At 41.8% G+C, this 20,834-nt stretch overlaps 1 protein-coding gene across 4 annotated transcripts in view; it reads left to right on the top strand.

Moving 5' to 3' along the window:
* pde4d (phosphodiesterase 4D, cAMP-specific) overlaps positions 1-10,349 on the top strand; it is a 112,784-nt gene extending 102,435 nt beyond the window's left edge. For 3 of the 4 annotated variants that reach the window (XM_012828640.3, XM_031570601.2, XM_012828639.3), the window contains exons 7-15: positions 4,605-4,698; positions 5,164-5,342; positions 5,741-5,839; positions 5,936-6,100; positions 6,245-6,344; positions 7,315-7,469; positions 7,596-7,718; positions 8,279-8,461; positions 8,886-10,348. In XM_012828640.3, the coding sequence (XP_012684094.1) occupies positions 4,605-4,698; positions 5,164-5,342; positions 5,741-5,839; positions 5,936-6,100; positions 6,245-6,344; positions 7,315-7,469; positions 7,596-7,718; positions 8,279-8,461; positions 8,886-9,386 (1,599 nt within the window). In that variant the 3' untranslated portion in view covers positions 9,387-10,348. Of the gene's footprint in view, positions 1-4,604; positions 4,699-5,163; positions 5,343-5,740; positions 5,840-5,935; positions 6,101-6,244; positions 6,345-7,314; positions 7,470-7,595; positions 7,719-8,278; positions 8,462-8,885 lie in introns of all 4 variants that reach the window. The other variant, XM_042708265.1, reaches the window with a different exon arrangement.
* The last annotated feature ends 10,485 nt before the right edge of the window (positions 10,350-20,834 follow it).

Raw genomic sequence — 20,834 nt, 5'->3', positions numbered from 1 at the left:
TAGCCTGGCTCCAGACACATCCAAACCACGCACCCCTCTGTGGACGGCCTCGCTGCTCTCCATGGTCCTTGCCGCGGTCGCTGTGGGCTTCCTCCTCCTCGCTTTCCTCTGGGTCAGCCTGGCACACCCGATGCTTCATGCCAGGGGATTACAGGACGTGCTCCACTCGCTCCGCCTCAGCCAGGGTTGCTGCCCTCGAGCAGATGTGCTCCCGGAGTCACTCCGGCCGCAGCCCCCAGATGAATGCTTGGACCGTGAGCTAATCCTGCTTGATGTTGTCGAAGGTGGGGTAGCCATGCCAAGCATACGGGTGAAGATCATAAATGTAGACTAAATAATAGCAGTCACACACACACACCAGACAAAAAAGGGAGACATGAATCACGTTACCAGGACAGAACACTACAGATTAACCGGAACCCTGACTGAGCACTGTCTCTTGCCCAAAGCATGCTGGGAAACACACGCCACTGTATGTTTTATATACAACTGCCCAAGTTAAATCAGTAATCAGTAACCGTTCATCAGATACTGTTCATTGTACTGTAAATAAATCAGATACATTTCAGTAATGCCGATTTCTCAATGAGTTTATACAAAAAGTCCTGTTATTTGTTATCCTACAAAAGAATGCAGCCAGATGTAAAACATGTCTTTATGGGATTTATGTTGCTGAAAGCTATGGCAGTCCCTGGGCAGGAGTTTACACCATCCTTATTGTTGTCACTACCGTGGATTTTATGAACCAAATGTGTCACTACACATACACACGGAACATGAACGAAGACTTCACTGTAGCCTGAACAGATACGGAGGATGAGGATCACATAAAAGCGTGAGGTATTGCTCCCTCAAGTTTTCTCCTCCATTTCACCAGAGATCGATTTGAATGCGCCAGGCCTTCAGGTGTGGCTGTGTGTAACCTGCCATCAGCGTTCTGGATGGAATTACTGTTTGGGTTACATGCTACCCAAAACACTCCACACCGGAAGCCTCAGCTAAATATGGCATGGTGTTTTTTGTTTTCTCATTTATGATCACAAGAGTGTCTTCACACCTCCCTGCTGGTCTAACAATAGACACCTGGACTGTCTGTGTTCTTGTGGGACAGTGGTCTATTACTGGGTGAGAGGTGTTTAAAAAAAAGGAAGAAAGGAAAGAAGAAAAAAAAAGGTGTCATATCTATCATAGCTGGAGACTGGACTGCCTCATCTGTTCTACCGAAGCTGTAAATTACCCAGAATGCTGTGGACACTCCCTGGAGACTGAAGGTGTGAAGTCATCACAGAGTTGTTGTTTTTTATTATTATACCCACATAAAGAAAAAATCCAGCAGCTTCCTGACGTTTTTTTTGCCTCTCAAGTAAAGTAGAGCTGCTACAATGCTAACCACTTCCTACAGAAATCTTCCTAATAGAGTACAGACATCATATTCCATCACACTATATCTCATCAATTTAACAAACACTGAAGGGACTGTCACTGGAACAAATGAATGACTTTCCTCCTCTGCAACTTGACTACTATCATCATCAGAGCAGTTATCCAAGCCTGGTCTTCCTTTTTGTTATCTTACATCATTGAGCTGCTAGAGCATGAACCCTTTATGGCACGTCAGGTTGATTTACGTCTATGCTTTTTCTGATTTTATTTTTTCCCCCGCACTGCTGCCAAGAGATCCGTAACCCTTTTAACCTTGTGCAGAAGACATTATGAGCCCTCATCATATCTCAAGTCAGCGTGCCTCATCAAGGCTTCAAAATGAAGTAATCTCATTTGTTGCCCCCTTCCGGAGAGCCACTGATTGCAGCCAGTTATACTGTCTCACTCAGTCATAAATACTGAAAAAGCCCTTTTAATTCAATCATATGTCAAGTGGCGCTAACAGTGCAGCTATAACTTATTCATTAGTGTTTACCTACGCAACCCCCCAGTGTGTCTTTCTATTTTAATGGCTTTTGCACATTTCCGTCAAATCATATGTTCCCTCTTGTTTGGCCCTCTGAGAAAGGGCTGTGAATCACTAACCTGGCTCCATATTTCAACGATGAGACAATTCCTTATTTTCATCAACTCATGTCATGGACATGACCTCATCCTCATGACAAAGCCACACGCACGCACAGGAGCAGATGTGTTGATGTCTGCTTGTAGATTTAGGCACATAAGTACTTTTTCAGCACAACCTACAGATCTAAACACTGCTCACACAACACAACACACACATACATATATATATATATATATGTACGTGATACAAACAACACATACACATATATATATGTGGCGGTGGGGTGGCGGGGAGTGTACGACCAGCAGCAGTGCACGGCTCGCTCAAACTCAGCCCCACCAATCGAATGGCTCAGGGTGAGATCATGCTCGTATAGTATATATATATTTAATATATATATATATGCACTCACACCGTGAGTGTGTGTTATGTGACTACGCGTCTGGGCAGAGCAGAGCCCTCTCAAACAGAGCTGTCACCATCTCACACTGCGCTGCACAGCACCAGCAGGAGAATAGATGGGGAGGAGGAGGAGGAGAGGGGGGAGGAACCACAGAGACTCTCTCCTCCGCCCCCCAGCTCAGCTCTACCAATCAGCCACGAGCATGATCTCACCCTGAGCCATTCGATTGGTGGGGCTGAGTTTGAGCGAGCCGCGCACTGCTGCTGGTCGTACACCCCCCACCACCCCGCCGCCCCGCCCACACCCCACCTTCTCTACATGCGTGACGGTGTGAGGCAGTGCAGCCTTATTTGGAAGCCGTTCGCTGGAGGACACGCTGCCCTGCTTCCAGCTCCCGCATCCCTACCCTCGCATCACTCTTGCTGCCTACGTCCGGGCACACGCGCTGGTGGCCGGGGAATGCCTAGTTTACTGCAAACCTGAGCTTGAATGTTGGATCTTTAAAAAAAAAAATGGGATATTCTACCTGCGCAGATGGATATGTGAATAGGAATATGTGGAGTCTCTGGTCCGGAATCAGGCTGGATACCACACAAAAAAGATTTTGATGTTTTGTGTTGCTGCAGCAATAGAGATGCTGAGGCACTTCACGACCTTTTGCTTTCAGCCTTGTGTCTCTACTTCATCTTAAGACGAGTGTTCTGTTAAATGTGGACTAACTGGTTGTTCAAAATGCCTGACACAAACTACCTGCTAACAGTGTCATGGGGATATATAAAGGTAAACTGCGTCTTGATGCTTGAGCAGAAAATAACCTCATGATGGAGAAAATCAGGGATACATATGGATATACAGACACAGAGAGAGGGAGAGAGAGAGAGAGAGAGAGAGAGAGAGAGAGAGAGAGGGAGGGAGAGAGAGAGAGAGAGATGTTGAGTGATTGCTTGATATATAGATAGATTGACAGTGGAAGGCAGGTGGTGAATTGATTGACTGACAGATTAACTTGAATTGAGTCTTGAATTACTAGATTTATCCATTTCTGTAAACCTTGATTAATGTGATGTAATGTGTTCTGCTGAGGTGTTGGTTGGGGAGGACCCTGGCAGCTGAAAGTGATTTTTCATTGTTTCCTGAGGCTCATGGCTGAATGCTCTCCTTCCACCCCCCTCTCTCTGAACGTCTGCTATATCTGACCCCATACTGTCTCGAATCTGCGTGTGTGTGTGTGTGTCTTTGAAGGTGTGTGTGTGGAATTTGTGTTGCTAAATTAAGCTTGAAGCTGAGCTCTTTTTTTCTATGGTTCCATGGCGTATGTGACCATGGGAGATGATGACGAGAGCATTCTTGGCTAGTTTCATGAAATGAATCATAATGGGCCACAGTTAATTTTAATATCATTGTGAAATTATCTTTTCAGCAGATTAGGATATTTAGGTATTTACTGTATTTGATTTGATCTCGCCGTTTCAGAAAATCTGGTGTACAAAGGCAACTGGATGGCTCTGGATAGGATAGCTTTGATAGAATGAAGGTGTGCTCTCATAACCGAGTTTTGAGGCCAACTGAAGCTTATCTTACATGAACAAATCTATATTACAGTATGGTCACATTGCTCTCATCCACAAGTTAATTTACTTGATAAAGTTTTAGAATGGTTTCATTTCATTTTTGATTAATGCTATTTATCGAAATTGTTATTTGCCCATGCCCCTGAGCCTTATTTCTCCATGCCCTGAGTTCATATTGACGCAGCCACTGATGTTGTGATTTGTGATATATTGAAAGGTCTTAAACACTGAACAAACATATGAACACAATCATGTTTCATGAACTGAAAGAAAAGATGGAGTCATTTCTCAATGCTCACAAAATCCTAATTTCTCAAAATGTCTGTGCACAAATACATTTGTATGTAGTTTACAGACTAATGCATTGACTGATTTCCTTACTTATATGACCTGCAAATTAAAACCTGTGAAATCTTAGTTTGTTCCCTGTGGCTTATATTGGTTTCAGTATATACATTTTATGGATATTGCTTTTTGGCAATCATGCTGAATTATGTCATAATTTCGGCATATGTTAAACTAATTTATTTTTAAAATCTCTCTCTCTCGGAGTTCAGAATAGCTGCATGGCAGACAGGATGCCATATGTTTTTGACACCCATGCTTTCCCCCCCTGTAGTTCAAGAGGATGTTGAACAGAGAGCTCACCCATCTGTCGGAGATGAGCCGCTCGGGGAACCAGGTGTCGGAGTTCATATCCAGCACCTTCTTAGGTAAGACACGGAAAGAATTCTCAGGTTGTGTGTTTTCTTTTTTTTAAAGTGCTCTGAATGGCTTTGGTTTTGAATATATGGACTTCCCCCATGTTAGAATATATTAAGCAGGTGGTTGGTGAAAATGACTGCAGATTTTACGATGAGGAGACTAATAAACAGTTTGCCATTGACCACGTTCCGGATGTACAGATCTTCTTTGAATGCACCTATACTTTCTGTAAACATCATCGCTATGAATTTAGAATGAAGGCAGATTGAATTCATTTTCATTTTGTGAAAGCAAAAACCAGGAATGCTTTCTTTCTAAAACCAAAGACTTGAAGTTAATGAAGGTAATGATGGTAATGTTAGAAAAGAAAGTTGAAGATCATTTCTCTCTCTCTCTCTCTCTCTCTCTCTCCCTCTCCCTCTCCCTCTCCCTCTCTCTCTCTCTCTCTCTCTCTCTCTCTCTCTGTGCCCCAGACAAACAGCATGAGGTAGAGATGCCGACTCCTCAGACCCAGGCGGAGAAGGACCAGAAGAAGAAGCAGCCGATGACGGAGATCACTGGCGTCAAGAAGCTCCAGCACAGCACCAGCCTCACCAACTCCAACATCCACCGCTTCGGCGTCAAGACAGAGACAGAGGACGAGCTTGCTAAGGTCTGTTTACAGCTAGCAACTACCTGGAGGACTTGAAGCACTATGGATATGGTGCTAAATGTGCCCCATAAGAATAATTCTTTGGACTAGAAATAATCTGCATATAAAATAAATTAACATCATGCAGTGGCCAAATACATTTAGGTGATTTACACAGTATGCAAATTGATATGTAAGTAGATGTGTGAGTGTGAGTACACTAGTAAATGTAAAATCCATAGTCAATATAGATATAATATATTAATAATATATTCTGTATATAATAGCTAATATTATCCATAGTCATAGACAATAATTGGTAAAGGCAATTTTACAAGAAGGTTCACATTCAGGTCTTCAGTGCTCTTATATGGGTGAATTTGTATCTACAGTATTTCTGTTTGTTTTTCTTATTGTAGGAGTTGGAAGATGTAAACAAATGGGGCCTTAATGTTTTCAAAGTCACAGAGTTTTCTGGGAACCGACCATTAACAGTTATGATGTATACAATATTCCAGGTAACAAAACATTGTCATTACATTTCATACTGCGCTAGATATAATTATTTACACAATATCGGTGGCCTAATTTAAATGATTTTCTTCCATCAACAGGAGAGGGAATTGTTAAAAACATTTAAGATTCCACTAGACACCTTCATTACCTATCTAATGACTTTAGAAGATCATTACCACGCAGATGTTGCCTACCACAACAATATCCATGCTGCTGATGTTGCCCAGTCCACTCATGTGCTGCTATCAACACCGGCCTTAGAGGTACCCGTCTCCCCTTTCATGTCTTTGTGTTTGGGCTAATGCCGTAGCTTAGTTCTACTACAGCGATTTAGCTGGTAACATGTTTCAAGTCAAATCTTGATTGCACTGGCTGGATAACAAGGGCAAAATGATCTCCCTCTGCAGGCGGTGTTCACAGACCTTGAAATTCTCGCTGCCATTTTCGCCAGTGCCATTCATGATGTTGACCACCCTGGCGTCTCAAACCAGTTCCTCATCAGCACTAGTAAGTAATGTCTCTTTAGAATTCACAATCCAGTGGCAGTGCCCTGCACAAGATTTAAAAAATGTATATATATGTATATAATACAAATATGAAACAATTCTGAAATTCATCATTAGTATTATATTTTTAAAAAGATAACAAAATAGCAAAATATTTAACAAACCGCAACACATTCTCTCTTCTCGGACTGCCAAGAGTCTCTGTCCATTAAAAAGTAATTCCTCCACTTGAGCTTTGGCTAACGCATCCCTAAGCTTGCTGTGTACAACTAAACCAGTGTCCACAAGGGCACAGACATGTGATCTGGATGTAAACATAAGCCCCTTGATACCCGATACTGGGCATGTGCACCTCAGAGAAACGATCAATCATGCCCTCCACTCGTCCTTGTTTGTGTATGTTTCTGTGTGTGTGAGAGTGTGTATGTGTGTGCGAGAGAGTGTGTGTGTATGTGTTTGTGAGTGTGTGTGTGTGTGTGTGTGTGTGTGTGTTTGTGTGTGTGTATGTGAGTGTGTGTTTGTGTGTGTGTGTGTGTGTGTTTGTGAGTGTGTGTGTGTGTGTGTGTCTGTGTGTGTGTGTGTGTGTGTGTTTGTGAGTGTGTGTCTGTGTCTGTAAGTGTGTGTGTGTGTCTGTGCATCAGTCGACGTGTCACATGCTGAGTGAGTAGGTGTGAGCTTGTGAGTAGGTGAAACCCTGTGATTGAGGGGAGTCCCTGAAGTGCCCTGTGTTCCTGTGTGTGTGTGTGTGTGTGTGTGTATGTGTGTGTCAGTGTCCCAGAACTCCTGCCCCACCTCTGAATGAGTCATAATAGAGGAGGTGTGGAGACTCTGATCTCAGGGATTCCATCAGACCTCCACCTCCAACTCTTAACCACTTTACTCTGTTTTATCCTCTGTATCTTTCTTTTGCTTTCTCTCTGTGTTTATGTCTATCTCTTTCTTTTCTCTCTCTCTTTCTCTCCATTTCACAGACTCTGAGTTGGCTCTCATGTATAACGACTCGTCGGTGCTGGAGAACCACCACCTGGCTGTGGGCTTCAAGCTGCTGCAGGATGAGAACTGTGACATCTTCCAGAATCTGACCAAAAAACAGAGACAATCCCTGCGGAAGATGGTCATTGACATTGTGAGTAGCAGCAGCTGCAGCTCTTCCTCAAGACCCAAAACAACCGATCGGATTTGGATTAGGTCACATGAACACTCCCCTGTCTTCACTGACCAACACCATGTTTACTGTTTTTTTTTTCTCAAGGTCTTAGCAACAGACATGTCCAAGCACATGAACCTGTTGGCCGATCTGAAGACCATGGTAGAAACCAAAAAAGTCACCAGCTCCGGAGTACTACTCTTGGACAATTACTCAGACCGGATACAGGTCAGTCACAGTCTCATCTCCACAGCAGTTATACACAACTACCTTATCATTAACGTTGTGCCTTGACGCATTTCAGTGGCAGTCGCGCAGGTTCTCGTCAGGCCACCTGCGAGTTGGAAAATCACTTCATAATCAGCTGCGCTGTGACTGATTGCTCAACCACGCAGTAATTATGATAAAACCCACGCAGAGGCAGAACAGACGTTTGTGATGTCCATGTATAGGATAAATACTAGTTTAGTGCCTGGTCCCACACGTCAGAGTGACTCATTCGCTTTGTGGGGTAGAGCTTGTTAGCAGCATGTCATATATGTCTTGGTATACTTTGCGGCTGCCTCTCCAAACAATTTCGGAGTCTGGAAGAAAATATATTTTATATACAGTATCTCATCAAATTTAATCTGAATTCTTTCCGCATCTGAAAAGTTGACAGTTGACAGATTTGTGGTTTCCAGCTTGGAGAGCTTGTCCACAGTATTAGTAGTATCAACAGAAATGACATCCCCAGAATCCAATTTTATTCTAACGTTGCCCGATGTCCTTTGTGTGTGGTCCGTCAGGTCCTGCAGAACATGGTGCACTGTGCCGACCTCAGCAACCCCACCAAGCCCCTGCAGCTGTACCGGCAGTGGACCGACCGCATCATGGAGGAGTTCTTCACCCAGGGCGACCGGGAGCGTGAGCGCGGCATGGAGATCAGCCCCATGTGTGACAAGCACAACGCCTCTGTGGAGAAGTCACAGGTACAGGATAAGAGAAGGAGCTGCCAGTTAGCAGTGGCCACGTACAGCACACCTGTGCTATGGGCCCTAATTTCATTGACGGGCAACTGGCAAGTCTGCTGTGCATGAACTAAAGCTAATTTAATAACTTGCCAAAATCGTTTAGCTAATTTAATACCACGAGCAAGATCCGAAGCACAAACATGGGTGGGTCAGTGCACTGCTCCCTCACGCCACACAATAGCTTTAGTTCCTGAACAACGGACTTGCCTGTCAATGAAATTAGGGCTCAATGGCTTTAATCATTTGAGAGTTAGACCTTAGGGAGACTAAAGAAAGACTTTTGGGCTGTGTTCTGGCTGTGTAATGTAATGGTGTGCATGTTCTAATCACGGCAAAAAAGATGAACAGTTTTTGAACGACATGAATGGTTTTATTTTTAAAGGTGGGATTTATTGACTACATTGTCCACCCGCTGTGGGAGACCTGGGCTGACCTGGTGCACCCAGACGCCCAGGACATCCTGGACACGCTGGAGGACAACCGGGAGTGGTACCAGAGCACCATCCCCCAGAGCCCCTCGCCTCACCTGGACGAGACGGAAGAGGGGCGGAGGCCTGGCGGCGGGGCCGATAAATTCCAGTTTGAGCTCACCCTAGAGGAAGACGGCGAGTCGGACACGGAAAAAGACAGTGGCAGCCAGCCCGAGGAAGAGGAGGAGGACGAGGAGGAGGAGGAGGACGACGACGACAACAGCTGCAGTGACTCTAAAACTCTTTGCACGCAGGACTCAGAGTCGACCGAGATTCCCCTGGACGAACAGGTAGGGGAGGGGGAGGAAGAGGAAGAGGAGGGAGAAGGGGAGAGTTCGGACCCCTGTGTTTTAGTGGAGGAGGAAGATGAGGTGGAGGAAGAGGAAAATGAGGGGAAAACCGCTGACACGTAACACATGACGCACGGAAGGCGCTCAACTGACTTTTTTATCTATCTACATCCGAACTAAAGGACTGGGTTTTATTTTGTATTTTTGGCGCTTTTGTGTAGTATTTTTGTTGGTTTTTGTATTCTCTGTTTTTCTTTCCTGGGTAATATGATGGTTTCAACATGTATACAGTTCTCACTTTCAGCTCTCTTCTGGTTTTTGCTGGTTATCCTACGCCTTCTGTCACGCTTTCCAAGTCAAATCCCACCAGTTTTGCACTCAGGAAAATCGATTTCAGTCCATTCCAGAGCTCATTGGTTCGTTTCTCATCTTGAGTTGAAGAGAGAAAGAATTATTTCAGATGTGTGAACATTACTTTTTATTTATTCAGTGCTTTACCAGTCATCTACTGTAGATGCTGTTCATGTGTGTTTCCTTTTCTTGGTTGAAAAGGAAGGCAGTATTTCTGTATTCTTAGAAAGAACTTGCCAAAACTACTCTATAGACTGTGGTTGTGTCTTGAAGCTAATGTGCAAATAGTGGGATGAAGGTGTGCTTTTCAAAAACGTGTTTAGTTTGAAAGAAGTAAAAAAGGCTACTGAGTGGGAAAGGAAATTTACCCACAATTTATAACCACACTTTTTAAAAGTTTAACAAGTTCAAGTCTTCCTAGATATCAACTGATTCTGCAGCTCTTCATCCTTGAATTGTTTTCCGTAAGGTCCCGCTATCTTAGCATCAGTGAGGTAATAGACTGATGGACTGTCAAAGAGATACACTGTTCCATTGACCTGGTTTGTGTCGTTACCGTGGTTACAGAGGAGCAGAATTTTGCACTTCTATGAGATAAACACTCCCTTTCTTTCCACATTATCCATGCATGTGTCACATGGGTGATTCTGAAGTCATGACAGATGTGCCGCTTTTTTTCTAGCACATTTTGGCATAGATGTGTGTGTGTGTGTGTGTGTGTGTGTGTGTGTGTGTGTGTGTGTGTGTGTGTGTGTGTGTGTGTGTGTGTGTGGGGGGGGGGGGGTGTGTGTGTGTGTGTGTGTGTGTGTGTGTGTGTGTGTGTGTATTGTTGGTGGAAATGAGTGATATTGTTGATTGACAGTTGTCACCACTCTCACTGATCATCCCCATGACATATAACTATGCCTCTAAAGAATGTGAACGCTAAGAATGCCATGGACGTGGACGTAGCACCTTGGGATGCATCATCGTGGTATTAAACCTGACCCTCCTCAGTGTTGTTTTCTGCTCTGCTTTGAGATGCTGTCTTTGAATATGACTCTGTATGATTTATATTTGTTTTTGTTCCATTAAGTCTAGTGGGTTTTCATCCGATTCAAAGCACAGCTGTTTCCTGCGTCACTTGCATGAAAACATCTGTGCAGGTTGCTGATATGGACTTAATGTCACCAAATGGAATTACGTTGTTCATTTTCATGAAATCACCGGACAATCAGTCTCCACTAATTTTGCCAAACTTACATTTTTCTATTCTTTTACTTATTTTTCCAAAATTGCCAAATTTTTCTTTTTTTTTTCTCTGGGCTTGAAAAATGCTGCACTCTGACCAGCCAACCATCCAATTATTTCATGAAACCTTTTGCTATTACAACTGCACGTATCATTACATTATCATCATTACCTATGTTTGGTTGCATTACATATTTATTATTCTGTTTTGAACATTTTCTATTGGTTGTTTGATATGCTGTTGACATACAACGCAGTACTGTAGAACTGTAGCATTACTAACAGAGCAGACTTGCAAGTGACTCTACCCAAATATCTTTTGATTATCCACTGTATAAAAAGACAATGTACAAATTTAGTAACTCTAGCTTAGAAAAAGCCCTTATTTTTAAATAATGTCATCAAGGTCTTTTATTTTATTTATTTCTGGTTTCTTTGTGCCAACTGTTTTTCATTATCACCTGACAACCTTACTTTCACAACAGTAACTCATTTAATCTGTTTACAAACATGTATTTATTGTGCTGTAAAATATAATATATATGTATATACACACACACACACACACACACACACACACACACACACATATATATATATATATATATATATTTATATATATATATATATTGTTATTACCATGTTGCTGTTTGTTGTAAATGATTGACATTTCTATCATCCCTTATGGTGATGGTGTTGCTGTATTACGTAACTCTTGTTGAGAGAATGTTTATTATACATGCTTATTCAATGTAAATAATTTCATTGATATCGGTCTCCTGATAGCTTGTTCTGTTTGGAGAAGGTAGGGGGAGGGGAAGAAAAAACAAAAGAGTCCAAATTATTTTTTGTAGAGCAAACTCAAACTCTGTTCTTGGCCCAAGGGCTGTGCCTTAAGTGTACCATTTTAGGTTTTTCATCTTCCTTTCCGCTGCACTAGAGATACTATCAGCTGGAGTCAAAAGCCCCTCTGTAGTGTTCGTTACTGTCTTTTAATAGAAACACAATGTTTTATTTTCTTAAAAAAAATAAAGTCTCAGACCTCGAAGGGTTGGTGAGGGAAGAAAGCATGAGTGACTGAGTGAAGACAAAACGCGACCATTTCTGTTGTTGTCGTTGTTGTTGTTGTATACAGGCCAGTAGTATGTTCCCTGTGTACAGGTTTTGTTGCAGTGCATGAGTGGGAAGATATAAGAGGAAAGAATGTTCCGTTTCAGTCGCTGCTGCATTTTCTTTCTGACTGAAACCTAAACAGACCTGCAACGTCATCACGAGTTCACCCAGACTTTATAGACTGAAAACACGTCCATGTGTCATGCAATATGTTTTAGAATATAATACTGAAAACAGTTATCTTTCCTCCAGAAAAAGGAAGGCGTAATATTTTGATGTGTGATGGAGGCAGTACCTTTATAAAATCGTGTTTAGCAATGGAGACTCTTATTTTGACACATACTGTAGACCCTTACAGCCCTGGATCAATGAAATCAGTGGGTATCTGTCAGTTTTGTGTTATCTGTCTGAGAATAAACAGAATGCACAAACTGAACTTTAGTTTTTTGTTTTTTAGCACCACTTTTTGGGGTTTATGATTCCTTTTTTTGAATGCCAACTTGTCTGGAGATTTCACAAGACTATAGAGTTGTTTTATTGGATTCCTTGTTTATTGCAGTCTATTGGATAGAACTGTAGAAGATACACCTTCAGTAAAAAAAATGACAAAATTGAATACAAATGTTTTTATATACAACAGATTAAATAAAGCATGGGTTGACACTGTCATTGGGGCATCTTTATTTCTCCGCAGCTTGCACCTAATACACACGGTGGCACTGGAGTGCAAAACTCACAAACAAAATACTCACGTGTCTTAGCGAAATTTCTTGGTGTTTCATTGGGTCCTAAAGATTCAAAGTGGGATACTGTTGCAGGTCTTTTTACCATATTCTCTAATTTGTTTTACATGCAAGAACATTTTTGCTTGTTATACAATGACTGTGATTCACAGAGTAGAATTCATAATGCTAATTATTTGTATTTATTTATTATTATTACAATAATAATTATTATTGGCCTTTCTACTATTTTAGAATCCCTACTGCTACTAAATGTGTTGATATCTTCACCAACAGAACTCTGGCGGCTACGTATAGGTTACTTTTGTGCTAATGTTGTCCTGTGTTATGCATATAAGCAAGCAATGGCAAGCTCATATAACCCTGCTGCAGCCAGGCCTGCTAAGTGTATCACCATACAGGAAACTTATTTCACAACTTAGCCTGATGACAGTTTCGACTGAATGGCAATAACAATGAACGTCACACGTCACTGGCTAGCTAGCGTTAGCTAATTAGCTAATTAGCAAGATTACATACAATCCATTCGCTGAAGTTGACAATACAATACTTGGATTTTTACCAGTAATCCTCACTTGTTGACAAGTTGCCGTGTTTGTCTTCTTTAATGGGTGTGCTATGCTAAGATATTTGTAGTGTTGTTACACTAGCTATTGGCTTTATCTGTGCGCCTCTGGTGTAATTTATGACTGGCTGGCCCTCAATATTTTAATCATGTCTTTTTTGTATAATGTATAATAAATGGACATATTATTTTTTATATACCCGCCTCTGTAAAATCCTTAAAGAACTATGTGACAGGGAGTAGGAAGGCTTTCAATGATAAGGTACATATTTTCTTCTTAACTCCACTAAAGTGCTCCAACTCCAATTCTGGCATTCATTAAAGTTTTCTTATCTGGGATTCATTCTTGGCTAAGAACAGGATTTAAGGATGTACCTTTCTCCTTGGCACGTTTCTCTTCTTCTTCCTTTCTTTTCTTTTTGAATTGCGCCCCGGATGGCTGTTGCCTCTTCATAGTTTCTTTCATCCATGTTGCTTGGACACACACACTCAAACCATACCCCTCAATGTGCTAGCATGTTCTGACAACACCAAGGAGGTACGTACCCCTTCCTCGTTCAATTTTTGGCTCATTTTTCCCTTATGTTAGATACATTTTTCTAATGCCAAAATATTGGTTGGAGATATAGAAGGTCTGAGGGGCACCCTAGGCAACCGCCTATGTCACCTGTAGGAAGGACCGGCCCTGAGTGACAGTGTGTGCTTCTATAACGTATCGCACACTCTAGAGTACTGATGCAGTATTATCCCTTGGGAATTTTCACAGTTTTTATATATTTTATCCAAAATGATCTGGGGCAGGGCACATACTGGCTGTGTTCGAATTCTTAGATAGCTGTCTTAATCCTTGATCTCTTGTTGGACAGGTGTCTGACGAGACAGGTCCTTTCGGGGGAAGGTATCTCAAAAACCGTTGATTTCGAACAGTCTATTAGGATAGCATGTACGGCAACATGACGCTCTGTCATCACGCTGTGTGTGCCTATTTGCTAGCTAGCAGCTACTGTTAGCACCCTGGCTAACGGATACATCGCTAACGAAATCAGACTATTTTTGTTAATCAATCATGACATAAGTACATAGTACACTGTTTATTTCTCTGTAACTTTTTAAAAAAATTACCAAAAAAGCAAAGAAACGTACATCGGTGAATACTTTTGTGGAACGATTTCATCCGCCATGTTTTTTTTTATTTGTCTCTGGTTAGGGAATGGCGCAGATAATTATGGGTAATAGCTGCTGCCATCTAGACATAAAGGCAGCTCATATGCTCTCTTGAAAAATGACCGTTATTTGACGTATTTCAAGGCATCTTATTAAAGCGGAAGAGAAGGTTTAAGACATTTCAAACAGTCCCTGCTCTCTTAATAGGAAGGAAGGAGGCATTTTAAGACATTTCGAACACGACCACTGATATTGAATTTTAGCCGATATCCGATATGCCGATATTTACAAGCTCATTTTGGCCGATTGCCGATGCCGATACCGATATATATACACCTCTGCTTTTTAATTATTGAAAAGTCTCTCCTGTACTAGAATTAATCTGTTATTATGATAGGGTATTGCTGTAGATACGGGACATTAAAAACTTGATTTGTATCATTTTAGAAATAGACATTCACTTCGCTGGTGTCATGTAGCATGCAAGCTAACTAGCTAGTGTTGTCTAGCTAACTAGCAACTTATTAACTTCTATTAGCGCGCGACAGGTAATGTTGCAAAGCCTTGCACGCGAGTGGTCTGCATCTATGCATGCAACCTACATTACGGCCAAGCAGTGGCGTAGCGTGGGGTGTGCGGGGTGTGCGGACCGCACAGAGCGGCCAATTGAATGGGGGCGGCCAATACTATAATTGTATTACTTTCTTGTGATTTTTTTTTATTGTAATTTTTTGATAATAGGTGTTTTCCCAAATGGCCGAATTTAGAACATGGTGCTGTTTTGTAGTGGTGCGGTCTCCTTAGCGTCCACTTTGCAACATATTAGTTCGACAGCTTGTAAACAATCTCCCGCGACCTGCGCGTTTCTGAAGAACATTATACACATATATGTTTCTACTGGTTGTTTTCATATTTCAAATCAGCATTCTTTACACACAAATAGGTAAGGTAATACATGCGCTGGCTGAACTCTTCGTGTTAATATGTGTCAATATGAACTCATGAATATGAACTCGTTCATACAAAGTTGCACAGGCACCCTGAGGTTTTCGACCTTTTTCTATTATAATTTGATCAGTAAAATCGAGGACACTATAACATCAGCTAGATAACTAGCTATCATTTTATGTAAATGGAACTCTTCCATTTAAACCGTTTATTACAAGTTTCCTTAGCTAGCTAGTTAGCTAGCATAACTAGGTAACCATAGCAACCAGCTCAAAGTGGATACGTTTGTCCTCACCGCCTTCTTTATCCTGCATTTAACAAATGAATAGCCCTCATTTGCTAACAGGTGGGTCGTTAGCAGCTGTTTTGTCACTCAGAAAATGAAATGTGCAAGATTTTAGTTCTATTCTCCTTACAAAGTGCTAATTATTATTATTATCGAACTGTATATATCTGTACACAGAAGAAGATTCAAGGTTTCTGGGGATGTTCTTTTTATGACGCTAGGACAAAGACTCGCGGAGCTTCAAAGACATACATTGACAACAATAACAAAAATTCACACCAGTAGGAAATCCTCCTTGAAGGGGGGCGGCAAATTTGGCTACCGCACAGGGCGGCCAAAACACCCGCTACGCCACTGCGGCCAAGCTGTCGTCTCCTCTTCCATCTCCTGAAAAGTTTCCTGACAAATAGCATGTCAACATCCTCTGATACTGTGAAGTACTGCCACACAGCCGACGTGTTGAATTACTTTGTTGGCGCTCATAGTAACCAAAACATTTGCTTCGCGTGCGCATAATTTGAACGTCACTTTATCGGCCAGGTACATCGGCAGAAATGTTCATATCTGCAGATGCCGATAATTACGTTTTTAAGCTTTTATCTGCAGATACCGATGTCGTGCCGATATTATCGTGCATCCCTATATATAATTGGACAGACGATGAGCCTAGTACATCAACTGCAGACAAAGACAAAGAGCCAGAGCCAGACCCAGATGAGAACAGAACAGACTTGGAAAACAGGGAAAGGAGAGACGACACAGAAAGTCAGGACAGGATGCCAACAAGGGAGGATATTGAGATGAAGAGGCAGAATCCATGAATACAGATTTGGATTTTTTGCTGAGATTGAGTAATCCAACAGATCCAGCAGAGCAATAATGTTTTATTCAATCAGGCCTTTATCAAATTTTCACATTCAGTTGGCCTTGCCGTCTTATTGTGAAGTTCCCAAAAAATGTCTTTTCAAGCCCACTAGTATGATGATGACCCCTGGCTGGAATGTTCTCCATAGAATTATGCCATGCTGAAATGAATTACTGTATTTGAGTGTTTTATTTATTACTATTAATACTTGTGAAGTAGAGTTGTTGAGCGACAGAGGCAGTAACTGTCATATAATGTGTACATGTATATGTGACCTTATGAGTGACGTCACCGGTAATGAGATCACGCGAGATATACGTTAGTCTTATGTTGATGCTAAAGGGATAAGTTGGATTTACCTGCCTGTGTGTTACCTTCACGTTTGTTCAATAGAGAACTTTGCACTTATACTTATTGAGTGGACATCAGTTCTTTACATGGTGTCAGAAGCGCTTGACGAACACATTGCTTCGAAAGGTTGGCCTGAGTATATAGGCAATGTTCCAGCAGTGATTAAAGACTACTTTCCCATCAGAAATGAACTGTCTGAACACAACGGGATCATCATTAGAGGAAACCGCATGGTGATTCCTGATGTCATGAGAGCAGACATCCTGGATCGAATACATGACGGACATCAAGGTCTGACAAAGTGCCGAGAGCGGGCCTATGCGTCTGTGTGGTGGCCCGGCGTCTCATCTGAAATTAAAAACAAAGTCCAGTGTTGTCAGGTATGCCGTGAGATGAAACCCGCACAGCGAAAGGAGCCCCTGATCTCAACCCCTTTACCTGATAGACCCTGGAAGAGACTCGCCATTGACCTGTGTGACCATAACAAACACATATACCTTGTTGTCTCGGACTATATCTCCCGGTTCCTTGAGATACTTCACCTGCCAACAACCACTGCTTCACAGGTGATTTTAAAGCTGAAAGGAGTGTTTGGAAGATTTGGTTGTCCAGATGAGGTCGTTTCAGACAATGGGCCTCAGTTCTCTTGCCAAGAGTTTCAAGAGTTTGCAAGACAGTTTGACTTTATGCACATCACCTCTAGTCCACACAACCCCCAAAGGAACGGACATGCTGAGAGAGGAGTACAAACCGCAAAGAGAATCCTACAGCAGAAAGATCCTCTGCTCGCCCTTATGTGCTATCGGTCAACGCCTTGCGCCACCACAGGCGTGAGCCCAGCAGAACTGCTTATGGGCCGGAAGATCAAAACAACTCTTCCGACTCTGGAGGCCAATCTTCAGCCTCGATGGCCTGATCTGGAATTAGTCAGGAATAAGGATGCAATGGAAAAACAGAAACAAGCATTCTACTTTAATCAGCGCCATGGAGCCAGACCCCTACCATCACTAAAACCAGGTGATCCGGTCCTCATGAAATTGGACCATCAGAAGTCCTGGAAAACACCCGCCATTGTCACTGGAGAAGGCATCACACCTCGCTCCTTTGTCATTGAAACAACCCAGGGTGCAACACTGCGACGCAACCGCCGTCACTTGCAACATGTTCCTGAAACTAAAGGGATAAGTTGGATTTACCTGCCTGTGTGTTACCTTCACGTTTGTTCAATAGAGAACTTTGCACTTATACTTATTGAGTGGACATCAGTTCTTTACAGTAACCAGGAGAATATTTTAAGTAGTCCAAAAGGTGCAGATTTATTAAGCTGCCGGCAGGTGACAGACAATACGAACATTTAACATTTAACTTTGTCAAAACAAACAAACAGATACTTAATTACACTGACTAGCAGTTATGGCTTCATTTAACAAAAGCACTAGGCATCCTCTTAAGTCAAAGGTCTGAACTCAACTCCCCTGCCATTCCCTGGATGCAGGTTATATTTCCTTAACTCCTCCTCCCAGGAGTTAACCATCAATCACAAATCAATTATCTAAACAGACAATACTTTAACATATTAAACATGTATGAAACATACAACCATTTACATCTCGCATCACCACATTCACAAACATATCAATTTAGCTTCTGGCAGCTAGCTATAAGGATATTATCCTATGTAAACAAAAACACCCCTGTATAAAATGCCCTTTTTTCAGGTCAGAGCAATGGCCCTTCAAAATTTCTGTGCACGTCCCTGGTACGTTGAATGTGCTAAACCTGCAGCTGAATAGAATGGAAGCGCAATTTAATGGAATTGCCACTGACCGACAGAAAAGGCAACAAAAGTTTAGCGATCAGGAAATAGATGAGGTGTCACCAAAAGCAGAGATATTACAGGGCCCTAATTCTACACCCACTATTCCTATTTGGAACAGCAACAGCTAAGAGAAGTGCATGAAGTAAACAAGAGATGGCAAGACATAAAAAGGCGAACAAAAGAAAAGGTTGCTTTATATGGGAACAAACGATCAATACTGCTTCCATTTTCTCTGGGAGATTTCCCTAAAAGTCCCAGCAAACGAGCAATCTAGGCAGAACAATTACCTGCAAAACAGACATGTGCTCTTACCCGCAGTTTGCATACGTTCAACGGAATACCTAATCAGCCACTCAGTGCGCACATCCTCCCATTTAGCCGAAGGTGCGGATATAGTATACAAACAAAAAGAAAACGCAAAAAACTAAACCAAAAAACTGAGGTGCAGATGCAACATACACAAAACAAAAGCCTGTAGCTCTAAAGTGCAAAACAATAAAACGAGCAGTCCTGAGGGGCAAACGCATCAAAGAAATAATGGAAATACGTCATCAGCTGCACTTTAGGATTGCAGGTTTTTGTGTTTGTTGCATCTGCAACTTCCGCCGTTAAAACATCTGTAATGATGTATGAACGTTTATACAGTTTGACCTGATAAGGTTCTAAGCCCTTAAAACATTACATCACAATCATTTTGTTTTCCTCTCATGGCCAGAGGCACACTCGCATCAAATTAGAACAGTTTTACAATCATTTTGTTTTCCTCTCATGGCCAGAGGCACACTCGCATCAAATTAGAACAGTTTTACAATCATCTAATGTCATAAATGTAACTGTATAAATGTTATATTTGTATGAATGTATAAATGGAAGTCAGATGCCTACCCTACATATACAGTCAAGCCGGAAAGTCTGCACACCCCTTTCACCTTCTCCATGTTCTATTACGTTTCAGACATATCCTACAATAGATTGAGTTCATTTTTTGTCTCAAAGTTGTACACAGAATAGCCCATAATGACAAAGTGAAACAGGTTTTTAGACATTTGTGGTAATTTATTAAAAAATCTAAATGTAAAATATCATATGTACACAATTGTGCACACCCTTTGATATGACACCCAAAAGTGAGCTGAGGTGCATTTAGTTTCCACTGATACTGCTTGTAGATAGTGATGGGCAAATGAAGCTTTGGTGAAGCATTGAACCATTAGGCACATTGTTTCAAAAATCGGTTCATTACTTGAAGCTTCAGTAACAGTGACCTCTCCTGGTGATGTGCCAAGGCTGCAACTAAATTAGCCCAGCTAGACAGTGGCAGTGAATCTTTAAAACAATGACAATCTAGTGTGCACGCACCAAATCCCCCCCACACACACACACACTCACACACACACACATGCACCCACATGCACCCGTATGCAAAGATTGTGATATAATTTTTTTTTTTTACAAATAAAGATTAATTATTTTTTGTATATTGTGTTATTGAAGAGAGAGTTCTTGGGGAAAGGATGTGCTGGACAAATATGGCACAAGTTGGGTGTGCTTGTGTAACCATGTTGGATAGGGAACAGTCAAAGATTTTTGATTTAAAAACATTATTTGTTCTACACTTTTTGGACTGAGCCTGTTGATATAGTCTACTTTTCCTATAGCCTAAATATTTAACAGCCAGCGCACCTTATCATGAGCGATCAGAATAAAGTGTTCCCACATGTCAGAACGACCTCTCTTCCTAGATGCTTTCATAATGATGATAAATCAATACGAACGTAATGACTGTCACAGAATGAGATAGGCTACTACGAACCAAACGCAATGTTGTGCGCGGAAGTTTTTATGCTTTGAAGGCGCTACAATTCAGACTCAAAACGAGGCAACTGAATGTTTCGTGCGTGGCGCTGTGAGCCACTCAGCTGGTTCATTCGGAGAAAGAAGCGGTTGCTGTTTCGCACGTAATATGTCACGTGATTTTTCCGTACCAAAGCAACCTTCGAAGCAGTGGTTTTATGGTTGGTGTAGTTTAAGGTATGAAGCACGTTCCGGCGCTTCAGTGTCAGGCTGCCATCACTACTTGTAGATGTTTCTACAACTTAATTGGAGTCCACCTGTGATAAATTCAATGAATTGGAC

The sequence above is a fragment of the Clupea harengus genome, chromosome 7 (genome assembly GCF_900700415.2).
Source record: "Clupea harengus chromosome 7, Ch_v2.0.2, whole genome shotgun sequence".
NCBI classification, from domain to species: domain Eukaryota; kingdom Metazoa; phylum Chordata; class Actinopteri; order Clupeiformes; family Clupeidae; genus Clupea; species Clupea harengus.
This window is presented reverse-complemented; position numbering and strand designations above follow the sequence as displayed.